The 15,881-nt window shown below is 43.4% G+C and overlaps 1 protein-coding gene across 3 annotated transcripts in view; it reads right to left on the bottom strand.

Moving 5' to 3' along the window:
* sardh (sarcosine dehydrogenase) overlaps positions 1–15,881 on the bottom strand; it is a 36,549-nt gene that overhangs the window by 17,885 nt on the left and 2,783 nt on the right. For all 3 annotated transcript variants that reach the window (XM_028971053.1, XM_028971054.1, XM_028971055.1), the window contains exons 2-9: positions 12,665–13,000; positions 11,215–11,393; positions 9,967–10,146; positions 9,760–9,883; positions 9,017–9,117; positions 7,060–7,164; positions 5,689–5,818; positions 2,367–2,453 (exon numbers count right to left, since the gene is read on the bottom strand). In XM_028971053.1, the coding sequence (XP_028826886.1) occupies positions 2,367–2,453; positions 5,689–5,818; positions 7,060–7,164; positions 9,017–9,117; positions 9,760–9,883; positions 9,967–10,146; positions 11,215–11,393; positions 12,665–12,995 (1,237 nt within the window). In that variant the 5' untranslated portion in view covers positions 12,996–13,000. The remainder of the gene's footprint in view (positions 1–2,366; positions 2,454–5,688; positions 5,819–7,059; positions 7,165–9,016; positions 9,118–9,759; positions 9,884–9,966; positions 10,147–11,214; positions 11,394–12,664; positions 13,001–15,881) is intronic.

Genomic DNA, 15,881 nt, shown 5'->3' with positions numbered 1-15,881 from the left:
CTATCCCTGTAAATACTGATTGTAAGTCTCTCTGGATAAGGGCGCCTGATAAATGCCATAAATGTAAATGTAAATTACATGAGCATCCAAAGTAACATCTGTCCCTTCACCTCACTGGATGGTAAAGAGAAGGTAAGAAAGGGGCACATTACTTGCATTAAAAAAAATTAATTCAACCAGAGGAATTTAATGTACAGCCAGCAGAGGGATGGCAGAATTACAAAAAGGAGGGATAAAAAAAACAAACAGGAAAATGGTGTGGGAAAAGCACTGACACAAAGGAAAGTAAAAAGGAAAGAGGAAAGGACTGTCTGACCCCTTGCAGTGCAGAAGTTCAGTGCGGATACCCTGAGGGGGAAATCTCCCACAATGCACCACTGATGCAACAGGAGGTAGCAGCAGGGAAGGCTTCAGTTATTTCATTTCCCTGCATACTGATTCTCTCCTTTGGAATGTTCTGACACACACACACACACACACAAAAAAGTCCCAAAGGGAAAAAGAAAAGTGTGTTGATGGGGATCCTCTGATGTGACCTGAAAACCAACAGTACATCCAGAGGATTCTGGGTAGGCGATATCATGCGACAGCTGAATAATAATCTTCAGATGAAAATAGAGCAACAGAACTCAGATTTTCACCTCAATTGTATGTAAAATATTACTTTGAGTTGCCACTTTTGATTGTTTTTTAATTGGGACACAAATAGATTAACTCCCTCTATAGCAGCAGCCAATGACAATTACGAAAGCAAAAGGGGTGGTAGTAGCCTAGTGTGTAACAAAGCTGCTTATGAACCAGAAGACCACAAAGTCTCAGGTTCAAACCCCACTTACTACCATTGTGTCCCTGAGCAAGACACTTAACCCTGAGTGTCTCCAGGGGGGACTGTCCCTGTAACTACTGACTAACTCGTTCTGGATAAGGGCGGCTGATAAATGCTGTAAATGTAAAGTATCTAGTCTTGCCATTAAAACCTTAAAAACCTTGAGAATGCCTCATAAAGAATATGAAATAATAAACATGTTTTGCATAAAATGCATAATAATATATAGGAGAAATTAAATCGTCATTATTTGTGCAGAGAGAGGCTCTCGGTTGTCCAGCGGCGTGTGAAGGTGAGCTGATGAGGTATCCAGGGGCAAGTCAGCAGATTTTGGAAGGCAGAAGGTGACCCTGGTGGGGTATAGTGAGGAGAATTACTACTCCAACCCAGCTGGCAATGATACATCAGCAAAACTACAATAGTTCTCCAGAGACCTTTGCTGGACCGTGCACATCTCCAGCCCTTGCTGTCTATCTGTGTGTTGTCCTATCATTTATTTTTGAGTCCTAATTCCTTTTCTCAAGTCTCATTCCTTCTAAAGAATGAGGAAGACGGTTCAGGTGTCCTGGTGCGAGTAAGTGCAGGGTCGCCGCGTGGCAAAGGTCGTTGGCTGGAGGCATAAATGATTCAGGCTGCCTGAGCAGAGGCATTTTACAGCCACGCTCGGGGCTGGAGCGGGTAAGCCTTGGGCTGGGATTCATGCTACCATATGTGCTTGTTGTGTGCGGAGGATGGAAGTGAGACTGAGACTCACACACTTTGTCATAAACACTCATGCTGCAAAAGGACAGCGAGGGTTAAATTACTCATTAAAGAGGCGTGTGACAAGGACTCTGTGCATGAGAGTGTATACATTTACATTTAAGGCATTTGGCAGACGCCCGTATCCAGAGCGACTTACAACGTGCTTCCATGTTACCATGGATGAAGTGATCAGTTCTGGTTCACTAGGACCCCCAACTATGAATACAATCTTTTTATTCACTCTGTTGTAGATTCTGTACACAAGTCAGACAGTAAGAAGGTTAAAAGTTCATCTAAATACTCTCTAAAGAGGAAGGTCTTGAGCTGCCGTGTGAAGGTGCTCAGTGACTGAGCTGGAAGTTCATTCCACCACCGAGGGGTCAAGACGGAGAAGAGTCTAGATGAGCGTCTTCCTCGTACCTTCAGAGATGGAGGGACCAGGCGAGCAGTACTGGAGGCTCGGAGTATACGAGGTGCAGTGCGGGGTGTAATAAGGGCTGTGAGGTAGGATGGTGCTACTCCATGTTTGGCTTTGTAGGCCAGCATCAGTATTTTGAACCTGATGCGTGCAGCTACTGGGAGCCGGTGGAGGGAACGTAGCAGAGGGGTGGTGTGGGAGAACTTGGGAAGGTTGAAGATCAGTCGTGCTGCTGCATTTTTTATGAGTTGTAGAGGTCGGATGGTACATGGAGGTAGACCAGCTAGAAGGGAGTTGCAGTAGTCCAGTCTTAAGATTACTAAGGAATAGTGCATGTTAAAATGTGTGCGCCCACGTGTGTATAAGTGTGTGTCCCACCTGCACTGTTGAAGCCACACCCCAGGAAAAATCCTCTGACCTCTGGAGCTTCTCCCATCAGGGGCTTATGGTCCGCAGTGAAGGATTCTGCATTAAACAAAAAAAAAAAAAAAGGAAAATAATGTCCCATGACGCTTGCTAAAAAAAGTAAGATAAAGATTGATCATATTAAAGACAAAAAACAAAACAAATAAAAAGCGGATTAATGTCATGTTAGGACAGTCAGAAGATGATGAATGAAGTAGAGTGAAAACGAGATAAACGTACATGGTGGGAAACACACCTTTGCCATTATTCCACATGAGGGAGAATTACTGGAGTGTCAGTCCAGTCAGAGAAAGAGAGAGTGCAGAGGAAGACAGACATATTTTATTCATCCTATCTTAAGTGCAGGACAGGTTCTCTTTTATGCTCTTAGTCCCCTACACCAGTCCACGCAGAGAGAGAGAGAGAGAGAGAGAGTGCTCTGGCCACCAAGTCTTTAGATTCCAACTGAGCACCTGAAAGTAGGCCTGGGTGATGGGTGAAAAGGAAGATTTTTTTTATTACAATACGCGTCATGCTGCAGTAGGCTGGTGCCCCGCCCTGGGTGAATCCCTGCTTTGCACCCAGTGTCCCAACAGTGAGTAGTACTAAGCGTTGACGGAAAATGAGTCAATGAGATCGTGTTATAAAATAAAGATATAAAAGGACATGACGACTCAAGGATGTTTGTAAGTATCATCAGAATAGTTCTAACATTGAACGTTAATATATAACAGCAGAAAGCATCTTCTAAGAATATTCAGCAATATATTTGCAGAACTGGGACACAAATGGCCAGTTAGATGGAAGAATGGATGATCTGACGGAAGGGTGGAACCTGTATGGAAATTTGGACAATATTCCATGCTTTAATATGCAGATCCTCCAACCTACAAACATGACAGGATCCATTTAATCTGAAAACAACAGCCTAAACGAGTTCTTCTGAGACCACTGACCACAATAACTCTACAGAAGCATTGTCAAAACGCACACATGCATGTGCAGACACACAAACCCGGCCGAAAAAACTCAGCGAGGAGTGGTGAGGTTTTGCTGGTGTCCCGGTGTGCATAACAGACTCTTTTTACACAAAGGCAACCAGACCACACACACACCATTAAATTTAATGATGCCTCAGGAAAGCTCAGCGCAGCACACTGTCTACCCATTGAGCACAGACAGCAGCTCAATCAGAACACGGAGGGGAGAGAGGAAAAAACAAGAAAAAAAAAAAACACTAAACTACAAGATCTACTAACCAGAAATAAACATCATGAATGAAATTACTGTGCTTAAATGTCGCTATGAGTTACACAATAAAAAAAAAAAAAAAAAAAAAAAAACTCACTTCTGCTTATACTGCACATTAATGCAATTTTATTTGAGAATATTTTAATCAAATATTTGCTGTGAAATGATTCTCACATCAATCAATTCAATGAAAAACAACACTGTGTGCTGGAACTGTTGGCAGTGTACGGTCTGTACGGTGTGTGCTGGATCTAATGTGTCCCCACGGCAGAAATTACACACCATTTCATTATTATACAGTCCCACTGATGACAAGATGAACTGTCAAATAACGTCCAACTCTGACATGAAGAAACAGAGAGAAGTGACGTGGGGTATCTGGGCACTGATCTAGGAACTGTGCTTCAGTGACCTGCACCACTCAGCATGAGAGCAGCATTTCACAGCTGTCATCTCTTATTACAGAGCCCTGAGGAGCTCTGCAGATGAGAGCCTGACCGCCACTGACGACGCTGAACCTCAAAAAGCCAATGAGACCAACCAGTGTGCAGATGCAGGTCTTTGGGGGAAAAAAACAAAAACACCTGTGAGCAGGGGTGATGTCAGAGGTGTTCATGCAAGTTTTAGAGACAGTTTCTCACACTCAAATTAGCTGGATCAGAAGTTGTTGGAAAACCTTGCGTACAAACCTGCCCCTATTTTTTAGTTGATATGGTGTTTTAATTGCATTTTTTGGGCGCTCAGGGCTTAATGCCCAAGCACATACACACACACACCATTTACATTACATTTACATTTATGGCATTTATCAGACGCTCTTATCCAGAGCGACTTACAATCAGTAGTTACAGGGACAGTCCCCCTGGAGCAACTTAGGGTTAAGTGTCTTGCTCAGGGACACAATGGTAGTAAGTGGGAGTTGAACCTGTGACTCTGTAGTCTTCTGGTTCATAGGCAAGTGTGTTACCCACTAGGCTACTACCATCCCGTACACCACACACATACACACACACACACACACACCTATCCGGATACTGCCTGAACGTGGTTTTTAGAACTGGAACCAAAGACTGTGCTTGCTTTCATGTCTCGTGTTATGATGGTGTGTGTGTGTGTGTGTGTGTTTATACAGTGTGTGTATACACACACACACACACACACACACGCACACACACACTGTATAAACCCACACACACTGCAAAGGAAATAATTATTTGACCCCCTGCTGATTTTTGTAAGTTTGCCCACTAACAAGGAAATGATCCTTCTATAATTTCAATGATAGGTGACAGAACAATAACATGAAAATGCTAATTAAATTCATATCTTTTGACAAATGTATTCTCTCACCTACCATTGAATCTACAGGGTGGGCCATTTTTATGGATACACCTTAATAAAATGGGAAGGGTTGGTGACATTGAACACATTTTATAAGTGGTCAGAAACTTGTAAATAACTCATGAAAGAATAAAGTTCCGTTAAAACCAAGCACACCATTGTTTTTCTTGTGAAATTACCAAAAAATCTGACAAAAAAAAAAAAAAAACAAACGTTCAAGATGACCGACTTCAAAATGGCCACTATGGTCACCACCCATCTTGAACAGTTTGCCCCCCTCACATATACTAATGTGCCACAAACATGAAGTTAATATCACCAACCACTCCCATTTTATTAAGGAGTATCCATATAAATGGCCCACCCTGTATAGACTGATTATTTCATTGCACAAAGTGGACACATCCAAGCAGTGGATTAAATCTGGGGCAGTGGTGGCCTAGCGGTTAAGGAAGCCGCCCCGTAATCAGAAGGTTGCCGGTTCGAATCCTGATCTGCCAAGGTACCACTGAGGTGCCACTGAGGTGCCACTGAGCAAAGCACCGTCCCCACACACTGCTCCCCGGGCGCCTGTCATGGCTGCCCACTGCTCACTCAGGGTGATGGGTTAAATGCAGAGGACAAATTTCACTGTGTGCACCGTGTGCTGTGCTGCTGTGTATCACAAGTGACAATCACTACACTCTCTCTGTGTGTGTGTTACCTGGTCCACAGACAGTAGATTTTATTCCAGTGCGTTCCAGGGCTGGCACTCTGTTAACGGCTCCCTCTATGTGCTGCATGAAGACATCCCAGTCCAGGTCAAAGAGACTGAAAGCAAACTTATCAGAGACCTGCGCAGGGACACCACAGCTATGAGTACAACACACTTATGCACAAAGCACAAATACACACTGGCCATTATCTTTTAAGAAATATAGGCAACAAGCCTCATAATAATAAGTTTTTGTTTTGTCTTATCGAGGTCTGGTTGGGCCGTTTGTGTGTGTGTGTGTGTGTGTGTGTGTGTGTGTGTGTGTGTGTGTGTGTGTGTGTGTGTGTGTGTGATATATATGTGTTACAGTGTGCGCATCATCATGATGATGGAGCCTCTGAACTGCTGATGTCATTAGCAGGGAGTGTGTGCCAAGGTAGCAGCTTGAGAAAACATTAAAAATACAAAAAAGGTGTAGAGGCTGAGAGTATAGCCAGCAACCACACACACACAAAAACACACCCAGCTCATAGTCCAGCTGAAAGCTATTTATAAAAGTCAATTTTCTGACAAATTTCTCTCCTTTTATCAACCTCTTTTTCTGCAACAAGCAGGATCTTATTCTTCTGTTTGCACAAGTATGAGTGTAATTAGAAAACACTACACAGGCTGCAAATAGGTGAGTGTTATTGACTCTGGAGGGGGTCAGGGGTCACTGAATGTCTGAGCGGGGAGAGCTTTTTAAAAACATAACGCCCTGAACATGATTATACAGTGTATAATTATGTGTGCAGCAATTGGCTACACACACACACACACACACACACACACACACACACACACACACACACACACACACACACACATTATCTCTGTGCATTACAGAAGACTTCAGCGCCTTTAGTATTGAACTCTTTAGCATTTGGTGTGCATATCACCCACAACATTAAAGTGAGGTGCCTGAAAAGGGGGTGGATGTAACAGGCATTGGGCAGAGTGCATGGCCAAGTTAAGAAAGATTCCAAACTCAGCTCAGTCTGCTGAGAAACCTTGGGTCCTGCATGTGGAAGTTGCTTTGTTGCGGTGGCCTCATGATCTGGAGGATAATGCACCCTGCTGCACTACAGGAAGTGTCCCATAATCCGACACAGCAGAGGCCTTATGGAGTCCAGAGCTGTGGTTCTAATGTTGTGTGTACAGCTGAGGTACAACATCAAAGCACAGGCCTGAAGGGCGAACGTAACAAAATTGGTGTATGGTAATCCACTAACAACGGGTGAACAAATCACACACCGTGCCGAAGCCAACACACTCCCACACACTCGTCACAAAGAGCACATTTCGCACAATGCTCCATGCAGCACAGCGAAACACACTCACCTCCTCCCAGAAGACGGGGTTCTGCTCATAGCCGCCCACAGACAGCGCGTCACCTTGGAGACGCAGGTAGACAGATGCATCGTGGTCCCTGACATTGGGCATGTTCTGGAGGAGCGAAAGAAGATGGGTGATTTTTTTTTTTTTTTTTTCTGTGACGAGACTCAGTAAACCTCCTACCAGGCTTTCACTTCTTCTAACGCCCATTCACTAAATACAGGCTCAATTCCCTAGGGCCTATCACATCATTTATTCACATATTCACATCACATATTGCTGTCCTCTACATATACAGGCATAAAAAGGCAAGGTCTTTTCACACGTTTGTTTTTATGGCTCCTTCCTTCAAGCAAGCAACTAGTAAAAAATGTCATTACTGAACATGCCAATGCTTTTCACGTACAGTTTAATCCACATTTAACATTACGGTGTACATTTTGGTGGTGCTGTATAAGATATGGTGCAGGGTAAATGTTCACTAATATCATATATATGACTACCAAACTAGTAAATATTTATGTATATTAACCTATCTGCACATTTGGATTTGTAGTGGATACCCCGAGTTTGCAGACAGCTCAGTGAGCAAGATGTATTACAAGCAAAGAGAACAGAGTGATGTGGAGGAAGAATGTAAACGGGACCTCGTACTCCAATTCATCATGTGACGTACTGACAGGTGGAGGTGTAAAGTGTTCCGAATGAGGAAATACTAAAAGTGTATATGACGACATATTAGCAAACTAACACGTATTACACGGAAACTGTGAAAACTACAGAAAAGTACAGAAACACAACAAGCCACCAGCAGCTTTTCAAATAATCCATACATTTGTTTTTGCCGGATTATTTCCAGTTCAGGGTCACTAGGATAATAACTGAAAATGATGAAAAGTGATGCATAGATCTCTTCAGCGGTGACATTTAAATTAGCCAGGGTTTACTTCATCGGATGTATGTAGTGTGTGTAACCTCAACTGCGGATCCCTGCCGGTCCAGAACGCCTCAGTCCCGCATCCAGATCAGTGAGCACATGCTGGTCATCGGTCTCATTACAGCGCGCCTGACATCATCAGTGTATAATTCTGGCCAAGCGCACAAATTAGCGCATGACGCGGGGTGGGGGTGAGTATACAGTAAAACCCAACACACAGAGACTCACATCACTTTGTGTCACACACATGCAGGCCGGGCCATTACAGCTGACAGATTGCATAACCCACACAGAGGCCCTCATCTGTGGCAAAGCGGTTTTCATCGTTTCCGTTGTGTTTTTGCAGTGCAGTGTGAAGATGTCAGCGTTGCGTAAGGAATACGGAGGACAGAAAGAGGCTCCTCTATAACACCTTCAGGACATAGGGGAAGACAGACAAAGATGTAGAGAGGGATGTACACGGGGAACAAAAACACAGCAGGAAAGACTGATCTGAGGGAGAATTACGGTGTCAAAGAGAAAAGGGGAGAAAGAAGAGATAATAGATAATAGAGATCAGATCGGATCATTAGTGTATTCATGGACCCGTGCTTTACGGTCTTCTGTATCACAGCACCCTCTGCTGTTCGAATAATGGGTCAGCTGCAAGTCTTTCTATATGACATTATCTCAAGAATAAAGGCTTTTATTGGCCATGTTAAACCAGCCTCATTAATGGCAGGGTATTTGCAGCGATTGGTCATCATGACCAGAACTTCTGACATATTGTAGGGGTACTGAAAACAGACATCTGTTTGGTCTAAAGGGTGGTGGTAGCCTAGTGGGTAACACACTCGCCTATGAACCAGAAGACCCAGGTTCAAATCCATCGTGTCCCTGAGCAAGACACTTAACCCTGAGTTGCTCCAGGGGGGGGACTGTCCCTGTAATTGTAAGTCGCTGTGGATAAGATCGTCTGGTAAATGGTGTAAATGTATTTGTAATTTGTAAGGCTCAAATATGGATCAAATATGGTGACATCTTTACCTGGATCCCTTCGATCCTCTCTGTGACAACATAGGCGTGATGCATAGCAATGAGCGGAACATTAACCCCAGCCATCTGACCCAGCTTCGTGGCCCAGACACCTGCAAACAAAAGACTTGCTGAATCACGTCCAAACATGAAGATGAGGACGTTCAGGTGCTCTATAACAAACCCTGCTGTTCTATATCAGTAAAGAATAAAGAGTGAAGAATATGAGACTCCAGTAACGTTTGAGTCTCATAAACTTTAAACTACAAATTAGAAGTTCTTAGACGTTAGAATTAGAAATTAGAGGGAAACTAAAAATTGAGAACTGGTGGTTATTCTAGGCTGAGACCACTCGAGATTCTTCACATTTCTGACTCTGAAGTGAATTGATTGTCTTTGCGATATACAGCTCAGCACACAGTGACACAACGACATGTGTCCTCTGCTTTTAACCATCACCCTTGGTGAGCAGTGGGCGCCCGGGGAGCAGTGTGTGGGGACGGAACTTTACTCAGTGGCACCTTGGTGGATCGGCATACGAACCGGCAACCTTCTGATTATGTGGCTGCTAGGCCACCACTGCCCCGAAAACAGGGGGAAAAAATGATCTTGAGCAAAAATTAATTGAAAAAGATTTTCCCCCAAATGTCTGACTGTGCCTTAAGTGGGCCCATTTGCACACTACACATTTTTTAAACAGTTATATTATCTAGAATTATGGGCTAGCTATTCAGATCAATCTGCAGGTACCAAACCTGCACAGTTGACCACACAGGGCGTCTCAATCGTCCCAAAGTCCGTGTCTACTGCCTTCACCCTCCTCACACCCAGATGATCCTCCTTCACCTGGATTCCAGTTACTGGACAGTTCTCAATCACCTACAACAGGATCATGAACAGAGAACACACACTGACAGACATGCAATGACTGTAAAAACGTTACAGTTGATGTTAAATGTTACCGTGGCGCCCCTGGCACTCGCTGCCCTAGACAGGGTGGTACATGTGCCAGCAGGATCCATAGTGCCGTCTTTGGGAACGTAAAGTGTCCCATAGAGGTCATCTACGTTCATTAGCGGGTAGAGGTCCTTGGTCTCCGCGGGCGACAGCACAAAGGACTCAATGCCGTACACTTTTCCCAGCTGGAGGAGCAGGAAATCACATGTGCCTTAATAATGACTAGCATCTTATTTTATAATACTTCATTTTTTTATTGTTGTTTAGGAAAAGCACCAACATGACAGCGACAGAGATGGATGGTGGGTGGTAGTAGCCTAGTGGGCAACACACTCGCCTATGAACCAGAAGACCCGGGTTCGAATCCCACTTACTACCATCGTGTCCCTGAGCAAGACACTTAACCCTAAGTTGCTCCAGGGGGGGGGACTGTCCCTGTAACTACTGATTGTAAGTCGCTCTGGATAAGGGCGTCTGATAAATGCTGTAAATGTAAATGTAAATCTGCATCATCACAGAAGCTAAATGTCCAGCCATGCAGAAATATCAAGATCACAATAACACCAGCGTCATGCTGATAACCAAAAGTACCATGGTGTCTCTGTTAGAAAAGCCTGGGAACTTCAGCATGGTTCATGCCTCCTCCTCACAAAATGGTAAGAGCTGAGCTACTGTGTACCTAGAGAGATATTTGTAGTCTCTCTCTTTTTCTCCTCTCCTGCTCTAATATAACCTTTAATATTAAAAGATATTTGCTTGCAAGTTAATCTGACTGCTGGTTTAATATAAAAGTTTTGTGCTGAATAGGACTCCCTTGTTCCCAGATAAATTAAAGAATCAATTAAAAAATATTGTACTTGACTACATTTTACACTACATACAATTGACTATATTTCATCTAGTGAAAGTAAGACCACCACCTTTTTCGACATATTTGAGAAACAAAAACACAGCATACAAAAATACACTAACTTATGACATATCAGACATTAATGAAGTCTTGCTCATTCCATTTACATTTAAGGCATTTGGCAGACGCCGTTATCCAGAGAGACTTACAACGTGCTTCCATGTTACCATCGATAAAGTGATCAGTTCTGGTTCATTAGGACAAGAATACAATTTCTATACAAAAGTAAGATAAAAAGAAGTTCATCTAAATATTCTCTAAAGAGGAAGGTCCATTCCAGTTTTGTCAAAACCTACACCGGGAAAAATGGCAAAACAAAGGAGGCCTTCAGCAATTTTCATACCGACATGAGCCGCTTGTACTCGTCCAGCCGTTGCTTGTTGGAGGCGATGAAGAGTCCACCGTTCTGGATCCAGCCAGTGTTCAGGCCGGTCTCCATCTCCAGCTCGGAGCTGATCACGTTCCGGGTGTGGGCCAGCAGCTCCACCTCAGTATCACTGGGCCTCAGCTGCCACAACAGACCTGCAAACAGTTTCTGGTGTAAAAAAGCTTGCAGTTTCTCGAAATCCTACAGGCTAAATGGCAGATGACATTTAGCTAGATTAGTTAATGGTGTGATTGAAGTGTGGCACGTAGTTCTCTAATCTTTATTTTCTAGATCAAATATTTCTTATTTTATCTGTAAGTACTGAAGTACACGATGAACAGAAAACACCAAACCTAATCATAAATTGATTCATGTCAATAAAATATAAATAATAGCCATAAATCATGTATTGTAGTCTGTATTTAATTAAGAAACCTAAAATTTTAATGCTGTCAAATAATAGCTTTCAGCTCCAACTCGTGGGGTTTCCTTATATGACACTAAATATAAACAAGCCTTTACAACCACGTATTTAGTTAACCCTAAACCGCATACCCCTTGAAAGAGGGGAGATTCCAGGTCCACATAATTAACATTATGTGTTAATAAAGACCCCCACTTTATCTCCAAGCTGTGGCCTTCTCCTCAAAAGTGCAAAAAGGCCAACAAATGGCCTGAGGTGCCATGACAGGTGGATGACCACTGTATTTCTGTATCAGGGGTTCGGTTTAAACACGGCAGAAACTTCAAAGGGCAATCTGATTGATTTGTGGCAAACTCTTTGGCAGCCACGTCCTGTATAAAGGAGGTGTTCAGACCTCGTTCGCATGGCTCTTTACCCCTCAGCTGCTGGGGATCTTTCCTAGCTTCAGGGCTTTCTCTTCCCTCCCCCTGCTTCTCCAGGTCCAGGCTCCCTCTCTGGAGTTTGACTCCTGGCTCGTTCTCTTTTCCCTCTCAATCTCTCTTTCTTTTTCACTAATTCTGGATTTTCAGTAACATTTTTACATATTTTACATATACTAACTATTAACTCCTGTAACTTCTATTGTGCCATGCCTCTTTATGTCCAGGTACATCAGATGAGTTCAAATACATTGCCACTAATTAAAGGAGTCAGATTAATAAGGCCAACGCATTCTCTGATCTCCACTCTTCCATGCAGTTTCATCCTATGAAAGTAAAAGCCCATGCATGACCTACTGCATGAATCTATGCCTTGATGCCAGTCTCCGTCTTGTCTGACCCTACCCTTTCCCATCTGTCCCATTAATTAGTCATCTGCATAAATTCAATTGTTTTTAAGACCAATTTATTAACATCTGGAAAGTGTCTATATATTTATAATATTTCATTTATTTTTGGTCTTCATCGTTTTGCCTAAATATTACCAAGTGCAAGTTTACAGCACGGTTCTAATGTTCTGTACCTGCTGTGTGCCACGTGGTCCCTGCCGTCAGCCGATCTCTCTCCAGTAGAACAGCGTTGGACACGCCCATCTTGGCCAGGTGGTAAAGCGTCTGGCAGCCCAGGCTGCCTCCTCCAATCACCACCACATCTGCAGACTGGGGCAAGGGCTTGGTTGGGCCGCTGGCCCCGCCCTCAGTCTGCTTCAGGGTGTTTTGGTAGGGCACGCTCTTTTCGGCGGTGTGGTCTGACTGGCTGCTGCTGCTGTAGCGGCGTGATCCGGCACCACACGGCAGAGGGAAGAGGGAATGGCACCTCACCACCCTGGAAATAGTGGCTCCAAGGAAGGCCATGGTCCCTACATACACACAAAAAGTCTCTGGTTTGCCGTGTGGCAATGGGACAAACCAAACCTTACCTGTGCAGACAACTCTAGTATTATTTAGTACTCTATATATTGAGTACTTGCAGCACGAGCCTTAAAAAGTCCTAATTTTGTGTTTCCAAAAAAAAAAGGCCTCAATTAACATTAAAAATTACAAGTAATCCTTAAATCTAGTTAAAAAAAATACTGCAGAGCCCATAAATATAATAAAACAAGACTTCAATCTGTCAGTAATGACATCTCAATCTTAATCCATAGGCTTTAATGTAATGTAACCCCCTATAACAGCTTCAACTCTTCTGTGAAGGCTTTCCACAAGGTTTTATGAGAAGAGCTTTTGTGAGATCAGGAACTGAAGTAGGAGAAGAAAGTCTGGCTTGCAGACTCTGCTCTAATTCATCCCAAAACTAATGGCTCATGTAATATTTGCAACTTTAATTGTACTAGTATTTAATGAAGGGTACTCTGAAGTTTTTTAATTTCAATGAAATTTACTTATAATCATAACCCAGACATTCAAAGTTCATTTATATATTTGATATTGAACAGTCCATCAGGTTTAATTAAAATATTCATACAATGCAAGTTTAACTCTTAGTACTGGCTATTATATGTTAAACTTAACAGCACTCCACCAGTCCAGAGGACCTCAGTAACATCCTGCACATCAGGCGGGTTAGGCAGAAGTTCCTTGTCACAGAGATGCTGAATGAACGCAGTGACCGCGTTCTTTTCCTTCTCCTTAGTGTCAGAGAAGATCAGGTACGTTTTTGCACGGCCCTTTGTGCATTGCAGCTGCCGTAAATAATGTCATGCTACCACGGCTCCACAGTGCACTCTGCACCTCAAGCTGGTCCTCACAACTCTAGTTCACTGCAAAGTGAACATTTGCAAGACGCGAATGCCGCCGTTCTCTTTGTCCCGTGGCCTGTGTACGTTTCATGTTGATGTGCTGTGCAATTGCAGGAAACTGTTCTTGAAGCTCTGAGAGTGATTCACAGACGCAGCTCTGGCGTACTGTGCGCGGTAGTCGTTCCTTTGCATCCACGCCCCGCTCTTTCCACGTAACTTCCTGTGCTGGCTGGTCATCTGGAACATGAACACAGTCGTCATGCAGAATTCGAGGTGTCGTCACAAATGTTGTCCTTCCACAAATTGGACGAGTCGTATTTGGTTTTTGAGTGCAGTCAACATCAGGAAGAAGTTTTCACGTGGTACGGTTAACGTCTCAGCTAAAAAAAAATGGCACTTAATCCTTCCATCCTGGGCATTTATAAACATAAAAAGTCTACTGTTTGTCTGATTTCCCGTCTCTGGTGCTATAAAGCCAGACTGTGCAGCAAGCTTCACGAGAACTGATTTGGGTAGAACACAACTAACTCCTCCCACTGAAGGACTGTGGTGTGTGTGGATGCTGCTACTGGGTTTGAGCTACCACTGATGATTTTGTCATATTAAATATGGCACGATACTGTCTTTTTCTTTCCCTTTTTTAATTTAATTTGTACTCTTCTTAGGATTGCCTTCTCATGCAGCTTTTTCCTTTCTGCCTCTGTTTCTGCACCTGGATTTTTGGTGGCCTCGCTCTGCCCTTTCAACATCAGTTAAACATGTCTGACCACTTGCCTTCACCTCCCTGAATGCCTGCCATTGAATCCGATAATACATTAAATGGCAGTAGCTGTAATGGTTACAGCATGAACATGAAAAAAGTAAAAGTCTTGAATCAAACACATTGAATCAAGCACATTGTAAGTCACTCTGGATAAGGGCATCTGCCAAATGCCATAAGTGTAGTAAATGTAGAGAAAATGTTCAGGTCAAATCTAAATGCAGATATCACAGTTGGAATAGCTGTTCATTTGATAGGAAAGTGGAAAAAGTGAAAGTGAAGTGATTGTCATTGTGAGACACTGCAGCACAGCACACGATGTACATAACGAAACATGTCATCTGCATTTAACCCATCACCCTGAGTGAGCAGTGGGCGGCCATGACAGGCGCCCAGGAAGCAGTGTGTGGGGACGGTGCTTTACTCAGGGGCACCTCATTGGCACCTTGGTGGCTCGGGATTCGAACCGGCAACCTTCTGATTACGGGCCTGCTTCCTTAACTGTTAGACCGCGCCCTAGATATGCATGACCCCTATCCACAGCTGCGTGACCTTTTAACAACTGCAGAGTTGCAGTACACTTCTCAGTGAAGCCTAAACTTTGTGCTAGCTTTATATCTAGTTTGTCAGTTTGACTTGGAAATTGAACAAAATAGAAATTAATTGCACAAACACGCACAAAGCATAAAGAACATAATTACCTGGTATTAGATCCCTGGCTAGCACTTGCATCACACCATCTTGGTCATTTTATGTGCATATATTGGTCTTGCATAAACATTATTTAGTTGAAGTGTTGCACAGTTTTGGCATCCATTATACATTGACATTTTTGGTGCAATAGTTTGGTCTAAATTCCTATAGAGTTCACATAATTTTATTATGGAAGTTGGTTTTAACAAGTGAGACTAGTGTTCTGTTTCGCGTGCATCCAATGGGAAGTTTTCAAACTGATTGTATGGCTTTTGTCACAACTATTTAAGAGCATGTGCTGAGCAGCTCGCTGGCGTATTCACAGACATTTTTAACATGTCCCTCGCCCAAGCAGCTGTTCCTACATGCCTCAAATCTACCTCAATTGTACCAGTGCCGAAACATTCTAGCCCAACATGCCTGAATGACTACCGCCCTGTAGCACTCACACCCATAATCATGAAGTGCTTCGAGCGGTTAGTCCTGGCACATCTGAGGGACCTTCTCCCACCAACTCTGGACCCACACCAGTTTGCGTACCGTAGCAAT

The sequence above is a fragment of the Denticeps clupeoides genome, chromosome 3, assembly GCF_900700375.1.
Source record: "Denticeps clupeoides chromosome 3, fDenClu1.1, whole genome shotgun sequence".
NCBI classification, from domain to species: domain Eukaryota; kingdom Metazoa; phylum Chordata; class Actinopteri; order Clupeiformes; family Denticipitidae; genus Denticeps; species Denticeps clupeoides.
The sequence above is the reverse complement of the archived record's forward strand: the minus strand, read 5'-3'. Positions and strand labels throughout refer to the sequence as shown.